The 13837-nt window shown below is 57.2% G+C and overlaps 1 protein-coding gene across 1 annotated transcript; it reads left to right on the forward strand.

Annotated features, from left to right (window-relative positions):
• The first annotated feature begins 8 nt into the window (after positions 1-8).
• DENND2D (DENN/MADD domain containing 2D) lies at positions 9-13837 on the forward strand. Its single transcript, XM_014946294.1, has 12 exons — positions 9-99; positions 4033-4217; positions 4754-4866; positions 4966-5035; positions 6794-6871; positions 6966-7106; positions 8890-9038; positions 9190-9367; positions 9843-9884; positions 10590-10680; positions 11117-11356; positions 12958-13837. The coding sequence occupies exons 1-12, from the start codon at positions 45-47 to the stop codon at positions 13017-13019; spliced, it is 1404 nt and encodes a 467-aa protein (XP_014801780.1). The 5' UTR covers positions 9-44; the 3' UTR covers positions 13020-13837.

Consider the following 13837-nt stretch of genomic DNA (forward strand, 5'->3'; position numbering starts at 1 on the left):
AAGCCGAGCCTTCCCCGCCGGGCCGGGACCGCACCGGGGCCACCATGGCTTCCATCGGCAACTTCTTCCGACGGAGCCTGAGGCGCTCGGTCCGCAGAGGTGAGGGTCGGGACGGGACAGCGGGGAGCGCAGCCCCCCGTCGGGGGGTGCCGGTGGCGGTGCCGGTATCGGTGGTGGTAACGGGAGCGATGCCGGTGGCGGTGACGGAGTCGATGCCGGTGGCCGTGCCGGGACCGACGCCGGTGACGGGACCGACGCCGGTACCAGCCCCGGGGCCGCGGCTGCGGGACCCGACGGTTGCCGGCGGAGCGGGGACTTTCCCGGGCAGCGCAGCGCGGCGGGACCGACGGGACGGGCACCGGCACCGGCACCGGGTCGAACCCCCCCAGCCCTGCCCGTACCCTCCGGAGCTCGGGCCGTCTGTCGCCGGGGTTTACTCATCTCCCGGGGCTTGCTCCATCCTCAGGGGCTCACCCCATCGCGGGAGCTGCCCCCCATCCCCTGGGAGCCAACCCCGTCCCAAACCCCCCTCCCCCGGGAGGGTTTCCCGATCCCCGGGAGGGTTTACCCCATCCCGGGGGCAGCCCCACGGGCTTCCTAATTATCGCATCCCCAAAAGCTGTTCTCCCACCGAGGGAGCGTCGCAGGGCACGGGCAGAGCGCGGCATCACGGGCAGAGCGGCCGCACAAGCTCTTGCACGGGCCGGGACGTGCCCGGGTGGTGCCAGGTCCAGCCCGTGATACCGGGCACGGTGCCCCCGGGACAGATCAGTCCTCCAGAGCCTTTAGAAGCCGATGCAGAAATCGATCCTTTTGGAATTTGTGAGCTTTGCCGAGATACGGGATGGATTTTCGGGGGTTTCTTGCCTGCCCTCTCACAACCCCCAGCAGAGCAGGTTGGGGCAACCTGTGGATTTGGGGGGGCTCACTGCGAGTTCCCCCCCTCGGGTCTGTTTTGTGCTGCCTGGCTCTTGCTCCGGGGACGATATATGTTTTTTTTTTCCGAGCTCTACCGAAAAGCTTTGATGAAGCAAAAGGCGGTTCCTCTCCGCCGGGGCAGGTGGATGGTTGCACGGTGTGGGAAGCAGAGCTCCCCCCAAAAACCCTCGTGCCAGGCTGGGAGATTTCGGTGCACCGCAGCCCCGGGAGGAAAGAAACAGGTTGTGCCACATCACGGCACGGGTCTGAGCACAGCCTTCAGCTGATAAGAAAACTCTGCAGGATGGAGGATCAAGGAAGCAGCGCAGAAAAAAAGTTGTTTTCTTCTAACACCAGCAGCCCCGGTGCCGTTTCCGCATGGGCCGGGGCGCAGCGTGGCAGCCTTTGCCCTCGCCGTGCCCGGAGGAGGCAGGGGTGAAAATCCACGGCACCGGCAGCCACTTTCCATCCAGGAGCTGGGTGACCCCCCCCAGCCCCCTCCTCGCAGGGAATCCCACTGCTGGGGGGGCTGGGGGTGGTCCCCAAGTCTTCCCCACTTGGGCTCCGGGAGAGTCATTGGCCAAAGCTCTTGTGACCCCGGGATTTACTGCACCTCCCGGGGCTTGCTCCATCCTCAGGGGCTTAACCCATCCTGGGAGCTGCCCCCCATCCCCTGGACACATCAAGGACTATGAATCCTGCCAGTTTTGGGGAGTGCTGGGACTTCTGATGCCACATTAAACCCGTCCAACGCTGCACGATGGTTCATGGCCCTGAACATCCCCAGAACTCATCTTCCAGCCCAGGGAAGGAGTATTGTGGTCCCGGAGGGATTTAGGCTCTGCTGGTGAGGGCTTTGTGATCAGCCCTGGTGCAGGGGATGCTGCCGGGTGACACCACGCTGTCGGCAGGTCTCACCACGTTGGGTCACCTTCGGGCAGGCACAGGGTCCCTCTGCGAGTGACAGACCCCCAGCCCAGCACGGCCAGTCTCCCCAGTGTGGCAGGTTTTACTGGGCTGTTTGAGAAGACCCTGGACGTGGTGCAAACCCAGCCTTTCCTTGAGAGCACGGCTTGTGTTCTCCAAAATGCAGGATGGGACCAGATAGGGCAGGATTTAACTGGACTTTCACCTTATCCTGGCAATCTGTGATGGGAAAACAACCGACACCGGCATCCAGCGAGGGTGGGGGATGCCAGAATGCTCCCCACTGCACGGCCTGGTTCCCCAGGGTCCCCCCAACAACAACCTCCTACCCCGGCCCTGTCGGTGAGATGGGACCACTGAAGCCATTGCTGGAGCATCCCAAGGAGAAGCAGCAGCAGCAAAGTGAATCTCATTGACCTATTTTCCCTGTTCCCGAGCACTTTTCTGGGTTGTCACCCAGGTGACCCCGCTGAGGACAAACCAGAGGTGTCTGCACCTGGGATCTCACCCACAGGATGCTCCTGGGCTTCCCACTGCTGCAGAGGGACATCTTCGGGATGAATTTCACCTTGCCAAGAGGAAGGACTTTGCATGCGGAGGTGGAGTGGCCTCAGGGTGCAGGTGGGGGCAGCTTTGCACATCTCCCCGCCCCCAGCTGGGAAAGGTGTTCCTGGGAAAGGGCATCCCATGATGGGACCATACCAGGTGACCCCGCTGAGGACAAACCAGAGGTGTCTGCACCTGGGATCTCACCCACAGGATGCTCCTGGGCTTCCCACTGCTGCAGAGGGACATCTTCGGGATGAATTTCACCTTGCCAAGAGGAAGGACTTTGCATGCGGAGGTGGAGTGGCCTCAGGGTGCAGGTGGGGGCAGCTTTGCACATCTCCCCGCCCCCAGCTGGGAAAGGTGTTCCTGGGAAAGGGCATCATAGAATCATAGAATAAGTGTCACCTCCTCGGATGAGCTTTCTGCTCCCATCGGCTCCACATGACCTGGAGTGAAGGGTTGAAAGGTGTTTCCAGACTTCCAAGGAGGTGACTATGGAGCTGGTTTGACAACACAGGGTGGGGTGTCCGCCAGCACTGCTTCTGGAGGAGGATGTCATGTCTGGGGGAGCAGGACGATGGGAGCAGCCATCCATGGCCATGCCTTGCCCTGCTGAGCTGTGGCACAACTAACAGAGCCCAGGGACAAACTCCAGGATGCGGGGAAAAATTGCAAGAGTCAGTTATTTCATCCAGCTACGCGTTTGTTTTCCTGCCTGGCATTCCTAGGAGCAGCTCAAGGATTTCTGTTCCAGCTCCCCACCATAACCAGAGCCAAGACCAAGCCCGGGACAGTTTCAGTGCCAGGAACCAGGGATTTAGTCTCAAGAGGGAGAGGGGAGAGGGAAGAGCTGTGGCATGGCCTGGCTGCAGCCTCTTGTGGCATTTAATTCCTCTCCTTCCCAGCCCTCAGATCTCACTGCCCCACCGTGATCGTGCCAGCGCCCTTGGAGACGTCAGCTTGGGCTCTTTTCACTCTTATTTCTAGTTTTTCGGGTCGTGACAGCTGACGCTCACCAGCTGTCCTACCCAACCGGCCGAACAAGAAATGGGGTGTAATCTCAGGGAATTACTTTGCTTTGGGAGCTGTGGTTTAGGGAAAACCCTCGAGTATCTCATTTGCAAGCAGCAGTTCCCAGGACTGAGGACGTCTGGCAGGGAGAGGCTGGGATTCATCTTGTTGGAGCCTTTGGAGGTGCTCGAACAAGATCTGTGCTGTTTGTTTGACCCTTTTTTCCCTCTCAGGGAATAAAATTAACTGCTATAAATGCATTCCCACACCTTCCTGCAGATGCTTTCTGCAGAGACCGTCTGCTCTCCCCGTCCCACGTGCCAGCTTCGCTCTGGGCATCCCTCTGCCCTTCCTGGGATGGGGCGAAGAAGGGCTGGGAGTGTCTGACAGCACTTTGATTTTGTCCAAAAGACTCATGAAAGCCACTTCTCGTTCCCTGCCCCGCACCAGCACGTCCCCAGCTGCTCACTGTGGGGACCAAAACACCCTGTGCACCAACTCCAGGTTCTCTCCAGCCACTTTGGCAGGTTCACATGTAGCTCTGCATCCCCTCTCCTGCCATGAGGACACCTCCCGGGCTTTCATTCACTCTTGTTTTTTGGGTTGTTTTTTTCCGTTTGGCTACAGAAGGAAAAGAGGAGGATGGAAAGAAGGAAAACAACCCCTCACGGGTGCCGCAGGGGAAAGCAGGAGAGCGGAGCTCGGTCCTCTATTCCGCTGGACAGTTTTTCTTTGAGTACCTGGTGGTGGTGTCGCTGAAGCCGGTGACAGATGGACGTTATGAACCCAAGATAAGCTACCAGTTCCCAAAGGTATTTAATCCCGCGTTTCTGGGACAATGAGTTTTCTGAATTTAGAGGAAAAGGTGATGTTGCTCCTTCCCCGTCACTAGAGCAGGGGGAGGAGAAGAGAAAAATACCGCATGTCCTGGAGTCACACACCCAAGCCCCAGAGCTTTGCCTGCAGTGGGTTGGGGTTGCTGGGACCGTCTGTCCCTCCCTGTGGTCCAAGCCCTGGGCCACAAACCCCAGAAGGAAAGTTCCGGGGTGGTCCTTCCTCTCCTGTCCCACAGGGGAGACCACAGCAGTGAAATCACACCTTGGGGAGGTGGCACAGGAGGAGACCCCCTGTTCACAGCGGGGCTCCAGCTGCCTTCACTTTGCCCCACTATCCATGGGGTAAGAGAGTCAAAAATTGGATTTTTGGGAGATGCTTGTTCAGGGCTGTGCAGGCACTTTCTTCTTTGGTCTGAGCCAGGGGTTTCTTTGGGACACATCCCATCCCACCCCATCCCCTGGGGCTGTGGGTGTGCTCCATCACCTTCACTCTTGGCATCACTTTGTTCCAGCGCGAGAACTTGCTGAAGGGCCAGAAGGAGGAGGAGGAACGTCTCTTGAAAGCCATCCCCCTCTTCTGCTTCCCCGATGGCAACAACTGGGCCCCCGTCACTGAGTTCACCAGGTACCTGCCCCACGGTGGGGTCTTAGCCATGGTTTCCCACCCCTGATGGCTGTGGGCTGGAAGAACCGTCCCATCTCCATGTGCTGTCTCTCCTTGCAGTGAAACCTTTTCTTTCGTCCTGACCAATGTGGACGGCAGCAGGAAGATCGGCTACTGCAGGCGGCTGCTGGTGAGTGTCATAGAATCATAGAATCATAGAATCATTCAGGTTGGAAGAGACCCTTGGGATCATCGAGTCCAACCATCTCCCCTACTCTACAAAGTCCTCCCCTACACCATGTCCCTCAGTACCCCATCTAAACATCCCTTAAACACAGCCAGGGATGGGGACTCCACCCCCTCCCTGGGCAGCCTGTTCCAACGCCCGACCACTCTTTGGGTGAAAAATTCCTTCCTAATGTTCAATCTAAACCTCCCCTGTTGGAGCTTGAAGCCGTTCCCTCTCGTTCTGTCACTAATTACCTGTGAGAAGAGACCAGCACCAACCTCTCTACAGTGTCCTTTCAAGTAGTTGTAGAGAGTGATGAGGTCTCCCCTCAGCCTCCTCTTCCTCAAACTAAACAGTCCCAGCTCCTTCAGCCACTCTTCATATGATTTGTCTTCCAGGCCCTTCACCAGCTTCGTTGCCCTCCTCTGCACTCGCTCCAGCACCTCGATATCTCTCTTGTATTGAGGTGCCCAAAACTGGACACAATACTCCAGGTGTGGCCTCACCAGTGCCGAGTACAGGGGCACAATCACCTCCCTACTTCTGCTGGTCACACTATTTCTAATACAAGCCAGAATATATACAAGTCCCACTGTCCCTACACCCATCGCTGGGTCGATCGTGGCCGTGCCACCCCATCCCCATGGTGGGACACGATGCCTTCTGCCATGCCCAAAGTACAACTCTTGGGGACATGCCTTAGAAAGCCACTTGCCCTGGCAAAGAAGCAAGGGGGTGCCCAAAGGGATTTCTTTGGGGCTTTCTTCTGCTGGGGCATCAGCTGGATGCTGGATGGAGGAAAGCAGTGTTTGCTCTAACCCAGGATTGGCCTGAAATACAACCAGGAGATGCGATGGTTGAGAGGTGCCATTCCCCGTACTGGTGGTCGCTGCCTCCCCACCGATCTCCTGCAGCTTCTCTGGCTCCTTGCCCTGGGCCACAGTGGTCAGGATGGCTGCAAATCCCACTCAGGATCAGGTTGGGATGTGCGTGTGCCCATCCAGGTGCCAAGAAGTGGGGTGCCCTCAGCCCCATCCCCAAAAATTACTTCTGAGCTGTGGGTGCCTTTCTCAGCTCATGGATTTGGCCGGCGTGGGGGCTGCGAGGAGCGGTGGAGGGTTCCTTGGCTGCTGATTTACACATTAATTCACATGCCTCATTCAATAGGGACATAAAGCCACGGGGCCACACACCACGGCTCAGTGACTTGCTGGATCCCACCTCCCTGCCATTCCCTGGGGAGCCTGCCCACTTCTGCATCCAGGGCTGGGCTTTGGCTGTTTGAACTTGAAGTCTGGAAGGCTGAAAGTGCAGGGAGCAAACAGAGCCAGGATAATCTACTTGGAAAGGGAAAACCAGACCAGGCACTCATCCCGCTGGTCCCTGTTCCAGTAGGAGGAACAATTAGCCCTGAGGATGGTGGGGCAGAAGGTCTTGAAGGACATGTATCTGGGGTGGAGGAAAGTTTGGGAATATGCCAGAGGGCTTTGCACCAAAATGATGAAGAGCTTTGGCATCTGGATTGCCTCCTCCAGGCACCCTCTGCTTTTACAGCACCAACTGCACTCTTGGCCTGAGCCCCAGCTCTGAAAAACCCCCAGTGGGTGCCTGGGCATCTTGGGGAGGGCAAATATGGCCCAGAGGGAATCTCTAGGGAGAGCACAGAGCTGGTGCAGTGGGGCTGGGAGATGCTCAAACCCTTTTCCCATCTTCTTCCAGCCATCTGGCCGTGGTGCCCGCCTCCCCGAGGTCTTCTGCATCATCAGCTGCCTGGGCTGCTTCGGGCTCTTCTCCAAGGTAGGGATGTGGTGGCCTTGTCTGGCACATTGGTTGCCCATGCAGCCACTCTGTTGCCTGCCGGGGTTTCATAGCTCACTTTTCTTCCCCCCAGATCCTGGACGAGGTGGAGAAGAGGCGCCAGATCTCCATGGCGGTGATTTACCCCTTCATGCAGGGCCTTCGGGAATCGCCCTTCCCAGCTCCAGGGAAAACTGTCACCATTAAAAGCTTCATCCCCGAGTCGGGCACGGAGGTTGGTGGGGATCTCGAGGACTTAGTGTGCACCCTCAGGACTGCTCATGGGGAGTCTGGGTTACCTCCGGGGGCATCCTCCACACCATGGGTGCTCACTGGAGCTGGTGGGTTGGGTTGCTGGGGGCCTTGTGACCTGGGGAATTGGGTGCCTGGTCCAGGAGGAGAGCAGCAAACAGTGAGGATGAGGATGGAGCCCATCCACAGGTGATGCTGCCCCATCTTTGCATCCAACCAGCATCTTTGTGTCTCCGTCAGCCTCGAGCCGGAGCTGCCAGCACAAAAACCTCCCCGGATGCTGGTTCTTAACACATTGGTGCTTCCAGAGCCTTTACACACCCCGCTCCTGTGCCACCGTTGGCACCTCCAGCTATGGCACACAGGGCTGTCGGGGTGCACAGAGGTGCCGGGGCTGTGGTGGGGTGTCGGGGGCTGTGGTTTCCCCAGTTGAGCATCACAAGCCCGTGGCCGGCACGGCGCAGGCGTGGGGCAAACCCATCCTGTAGCTGTGAAACACAGGTCTGATCCGGGCAGGGTGCCCACGGGGCTCATCTCGCTCACACACGGCCCAGGCTTGCACGGGCAGCACCTTTCCTTCTGCTTTTTCTTTCTCTTGTGGCAAAGCTGGGGTGGAAAACGGGTGGGGAGGGGAGGACCCTGGCACCGGGGCAAAATAACCTCAGTGCTGAACGTCCCCAAAATTCGCCCTCCCAGGGTGAGTCTGAGAGCGAGATCCCTCCTCGCTAGTGCAATTTGGCAGCTGGCGATCAAATTGCAAGAGATTTCTTCATCCAGGAAGGCTTGTGCAAGGGCTTTGCAGGTTGCTCAACGCTCTGGCCACCGGCCAGGCTGCAGGGAGTGCAGGGGGTGACGGGGTGAGGACGTTCTGAGGACGTTCTTCGAAAGAGCTGCGCTCTGGGGCTCCAGGCAGGGGCTGCAGCAAGTTGAGGAGACGAGTGAGAAAACAAGGAAAGGGATAAAAAATAAATCTTGGGTATTTCCTGAGCTGGGAGCTGGGGATGGGGCAGGATTTGTGCTGGAAAGGGGCTGAGGAGCCCGGCCAAGCCCTGTGCTGCGGCTGGGAAGATGCTGCTTTGCTGGAAAGGGGTTTAGGACATGGAGGAGGGGGATTCTCGCCCCTGTAAAGCTGGGGAGAGGGGCCAGGAGTGTGTCAGGAGCCCCATGGTCCTGCTAACCCTTCAGCAGTCACCATCTTGGGGCTTCCCACAGCAGGGCAGAGGTGTCGACCAGGTTTGGGTGACTCATCTGGGGCAAAGCCAGCAGAATCGACAGATCACCTGCAAATATCCATTAGATAATTCACTTTTTGGGCCACCCCTGCTGGGGCGAGGGGAGCTGGCTCTCCCGGAGAGGTTTTTGAGGAAGCTTTTGTGGTTTTTATAGCAAAAGTCATGCCTTCACCCCTCCACCCTTTCCTGGGCAACGTTCTCTGCTGCTGCTCGCGAAGGGGCTGTCAGCCACTGAGACGGGGGCATGTCCCCCTCGTGAGTGCTGGAAAAAAGAGGCATTTTGGTTAAAAATCCAGTGACCCCATAAATAAACCCTGCAGCACACATCATCTCTGGCTTCCCCTGCCTCCTCAGTGCTCACAGCCCGAATCTCCAGGCAGGACAAGATGAGGTTTGTCCCTTGCAGAGGGACATGATGCAAACTCTGGGTCATTAATTGCTCCCAAATCACCTTCTCGGGGTGGGGGGGTTCAGGTAGGTGCAGGGGGAGCTTCCCACCTCCTGAGTTGGGGTTTGGTGGCTCTCCCTCCGCAGCTCATCGAGCTGACGCGGCCCGTGGACGCCCACCTGGAGCACGTGGAGTTTCAGGCTCTGCTGCAGCGGCTCAGCCCCAACCTCATCCTCCACATCTTCGCCTCCGCCGTCTTGGAGCGGCGGCTCATTTTCCTGGCAGAGGAGCTGAGGTGAGTCCCCCTCTGGTTATTCTTAAATAAAACCCTCCAAAAAAACCCACCCCAACCCTTGACGGAGCTCAGCTGAGCTCGGGGTGGGATGTTGCCTCCAAGTGGTGAAACCCTCAATGCGGTGCCACCACGATGGCTCCTTGTCCCGCAGCGTCCTGTCGCAGTGCATCCACGCGGTGGCTGCTCTCCTCTACCCCTTCACCTGGGCTCACACCTACATCCCCGTGGTCCCTGAATGCCTGCTCGACACCGTCTGCTGCCCCACGCCCTTCATGGTTGGCATCCAGATGCGGTACCTGGAGCGGGTCCTGGACCAGCCGATGGAGGAGGTATTTCATCCGGGAGGGGGAAAACATCTGGATGGAGCCATGGGTTAATCCATGACCTGGGTTTGGATCACTCCGGGGCTGAGGGCTCTGGTTGTGCCTTTTTCTCACCCAGGGAGGCTGGAAATTGGGGCTTTTTGCATGTCCCCTCCTGGGACACCTGGGGCAAGACCTCCAACAACCACCCCAGGACCCACAGCCCTCAGGAGCTGCTGTCGACCAGGCTGGCTGTCAGCATCACCCCAACCTTGCAGAAGCAGACAAAAGCTGCGTGGGGACAGGCACTGAGCCTGGGACAAACACAGTCCCTGGGGAGGATGCTCTGGTCCTCCTGCCCCAGTCCCTCCAGCACAGAGGGACCGATCCCTCTCTGTCACCCTCCTGGGCTGCAGAAAGAGTGGTCTGATCCCAGAATGGGTGGGAGGAAGCCCGGGTGCCTTGGCAGGACTAAACCTGCTCACTCTCTGATCTCTTTCAGGCTCTGATGGTTGACCTCTGCAAAGGGAAGATCATCCGGACGGTAGGTCCCCCTGTGCAGGGCTGGGGGGACTCACATTGCCTGGGCAGCCCAGGAAGGGTCCCTTTCCCCTCGGTGGCAGCTGCTTGGCAGCTTTCACATTTCGGGGTCACAGACATCTCAGTGTCACCCATTCAGGGGGGAATGTCTCCAGTACCTGAAGGGGGGCTCCAGGAAAGCTGGGGAGAGACTCTTCATGAGGGAGGGGAGCCACAGAATGAGGGGGAAGGGTTTGACCCCGAAAGAGGGGAGATGGAGCTGAGCTGTGGGGAAAAACTTGTTTGGTGTGAGGGTGGTGAGAGCCTGGCCCAGGTTGGCCCGAGAAGCTGTGGCTGCCCCATCCCTGGAGGGGTTCAAGGGCAGGTTGGAGGGGGCTTGGAGCAACCTGGTGTGGTGGGAGGTGTCCCTGCCCAGGGCAGGGGGTGGGAATGAGATGGTCTTCAAGGTCCCTTCCAACCCAAACCATTCTGTGATTCTATGATTCTATGAAGGGATGTCTCCAGCCACTGCATCTGCCTTGTTGTGAGCTGTAGGAACAGGGGCTGTGCGTTGGGCATCCCCCTCCCAGCATCACTGCAGCACCCTGCAATGATAATTAAATCCCCGCTAATTAAAGCCCCGCTGATGAGCTGCACTAACCACTTCCAATGGCCATCTGAGCTGGGTTCCCACCCCAGCCGGGTGCCTCACAGCCCCGTTGCCTTCCAGGTGGGCGATGAGGAGGAGATCTTGCCCATCAAGCTGCAGAACGAGATCCTGACGTCTCTGAACAGGCACAACAACAACAACAACGTGCACAGTAAGGACGACTCTTGATATTCGGTAAAACAGACACAAGCTGCCTTCTGCAGATGGCCAGAGTCCTCGGCGAAACAGTTTGCCTAAAGAGACCTGGCCTGGGATGTTTCTGCCCCAATTTGCAATAAAATGCAGCCACGAGAGAGAAATCCCTCGGCCTTTCTCGTGTCCTGCGAAATGTGAGAGCAGGAACAATTAATTCTGCTGAAAAAAAACAGGTTTTGCCAATATTTGGCCTGCAAAGATGGGAAAAGAAACACAGCTAGTGCTCCCTCAGCAAAGTTCATCTGATCTTTCTTTACTGGCAGAGGGAGGTTTTAAGTAAATAATTTCTCAGGATGCAAACAGATACCAGGAGCTGGCCGGGTTAAAATAGGTCCATCCTTTCTATGCTCAGAGGTCCCAACCCCACCTCTCGTCTCCGTGTCCTCTTCCAGCATCCGAGCAGGTGAACACGCTGGTCTCCGATGCCTTCGTGCAATTCTTCGTCCGAATAGTTGGCCACTACTCCTCACACATCAAATGGAGCAAAAACGGCTCAGGCACCTTCCAGGAGCGAGCCTTCTGCAAAGCCATCGCCTCCAAGACCAACCGCAAGTTCGTGAAGAAGTTTGTGAAGACGAACATGTTTACCCTATTTATTGAGGAAGCAGAAAAGAGCAGGATCCCACAGGAAGGTAAACGGCCCCATTTCTCCTTCCCTTTCCGGACGGGTGAGGTCTGCAAAGTCCTGGGCTTTTTGGGCCCCCCAGTTCCAGAAGGAGAGGGAAGTGCTGGAGAGAGTCCAGAGGAGGCTACGAAGCTCCTCAGGGGCTGGAGCATCTGGATGGGTGAGCTCTGCAAAGTTCTGGGCTGTTTGGGCCCCCCAGTTCCAGGAGGAGAGGGAACTGCTGGAGAGAGTCCAGCAGAGGCTACAAAGCTCCTCAGGGGCTGGAGCATCTCTCTGCTGAGGAAAGGCTGAGGGACCTGGGGCTGTTTAGCTGGAGAAGAGCAGCCTGAGAAGGGATCTCATCACTGCTGAGCAAGAGCTAAAGGGCTAAAGGGGGCAAGAGGATGGGGCCAGACTCTTCCCAGTGGTGCCAGGGGACAGGAAAAGGGGCAACAGGCACAAACTGGGACACAGGAAATTCCATCTCAACGTGAGGAGGAACTTCTTTCCTGCGAGGGTGATAGAGCCCTGGAAGAGGCTGCCCAGAGAGGTGGTGGAGTCTCCTTCTCTGGAGACATTCCAACCCTGCCTGGACATGTTCCTGTGCAATCTGCTCTGAGTGGACCTGCTTTGGCAGGGGGTTGGACACAATGATCTCCAGAGGTCCCTTCCGACCCTGGCCAGTGATTCTGTGATTTGGTTAAGGGAAAGAGATGCCCAGTGCCCGCAGAGGGATGGAGCTCAAGGCTGAGGAAGCTCAGGGCAGTTACCAACAGCCGCATTTCTTTGTCCCTGTCAAACAATCAGAAAAAATCCCCGGGCTCATTTTAGATCTTGTCGCTTGACTGGGGACAGGGCAGGCTTACGGAGAGCTCAGTGTTTAGGCAAACATGCCAGTAGCAGCACAAATATTTGGCTTGGATGCCGGCAGCAGCTGGGAGCTGGCTCCGGGCTGCGCTGCCTGCGAGCCCTGACTCATCGCTGCCATCGGCTCCGGCGCGGATCCCTGGCGACGGGGCTGGTCCTTTCCCCTTCCAGGGGATTTACAGGGCACTGGGCAGAGCTGAGCCTCCTCCCAGCCCGGGATGAGGACAAACAGGGGTGGCAGAGGTTGAGGAAGCCACTGAAAACATCTCTGGTGGCCACAGACATGCCCGTGGTGGGTCCATCTCCAGCCCACCCGGGGCACTCGGAGCCCAGCACCACCTCGGTTGCTGCTTCCTCTACCTTTTTGGGGCAGACTTTATAGGGCAGACATAGACCTGGGTGTGCCTGGGGCTGGGAGAGAGGGATGGCACAATCCCAGCTTGCTTCTCTTTATGTTCCCAGTCTATGTGACCTTTTTTGGCTATTCCCGTTATCCTGGTCTATGGCTTGCTTTGTTCCTTGCTGGTTGGAAACACGAAAATCACAGGAGTGGGTTAAAAACTTGGGCTAACCCAGCACAGTAAAGCCCATTTTGGATGGGCGAGAGGGGTGGGTGGGATTGCACCAGCCCCCACCTCACCTGGGTGAGACCCACCATCTCACCTGGGTGCCGAGGTCCCTAACCCAGAGGGGTCTGGCAGCCTCGTATCCTCCCCAGCCCCAACCCTTGCATTTCACCAATGAACCTTTTCTCACCCACAGCCTATTTCCAGCGGAAAATAACAGAGTACCATGAACAGAAGAAGCACCGAAGGGACTCCTGAAGCCCAGCCTGAGAAGGGGGCAGCAGGTCTGGGACCTGGCAGGACCCCATTGGCAGCACCACGCTGCGCACACCCCTGTGCCCCATCCGAGGGCAGAGCTCCCTGGACTCTGCTGGATCTGCCCGACGGTTCCTACCCCTCACCAGATGTCTGGGCAGCACCCAACGCCGGTTTCTGCCATTTATTTGTTCCTCAGGGTGTCATTGCACTGGAAAACTCTTCTGCAAGGAGTTTCACAGCAAAACGGCTGCGGTTTCTTTGCTGGTCTCGCAGGAGGGACAAACTGTGGGTCCCGGGCCTTTGTCCCCAGCAGGGGCTCAGGCAGCGAGGGAGGGAGGGTGAGGAGCTGGCACAGGACAAGAAAAGGGTGTAGAGTAATTGTTAGAGGGGGGAAAAAAAAAAAAAAGAGAGATATGAGTAGGAAATAGTGTTATTTGTAATTAAAACAAAGCTAGGTTTAGCAAATAAGTGACGTCCTATTGAATAAGTTTTCCGAGGTTTCTATTATTAACAACTGTTTCTCTTTATTTTCTATCAAGATACGCTCATTGTTAAACACCAGCAGGAACAGTTGTGGTGGACTTTAGTGGTTTCCTCTACAGCAGCTGTCTGCCCCGTTGGTACTAATTAGAGGCAGGTTCAGCTCTTTAAGGAAACAAAAATACTCTTTTCCAACAGGTTATTTATTTGTGCTGTAAGCAAACTGTGAAGGCCACAGGGCTGCTTTTTGTAGTAGAGAGAAATGGCTGATCCACAGCTTTGGGGCGGGAGGAAGTATTTGTTAAATCCAGTAGAAAAACATGTCGACATCCTCCTCG

The sequence above is a fragment of the Calidris pugnax genome, unplaced genomic scaffold (genome assembly GCF_001431845.1).
Source record: "Calidris pugnax isolate Ruff unplaced genomic scaffold, ASM143184v1 scaffold116, whole genome shotgun sequence".
NCBI lineage: Eukaryota > Metazoa > Chordata > Aves > Charadriiformes > Scolopacidae > Calidris > Calidris pugnax.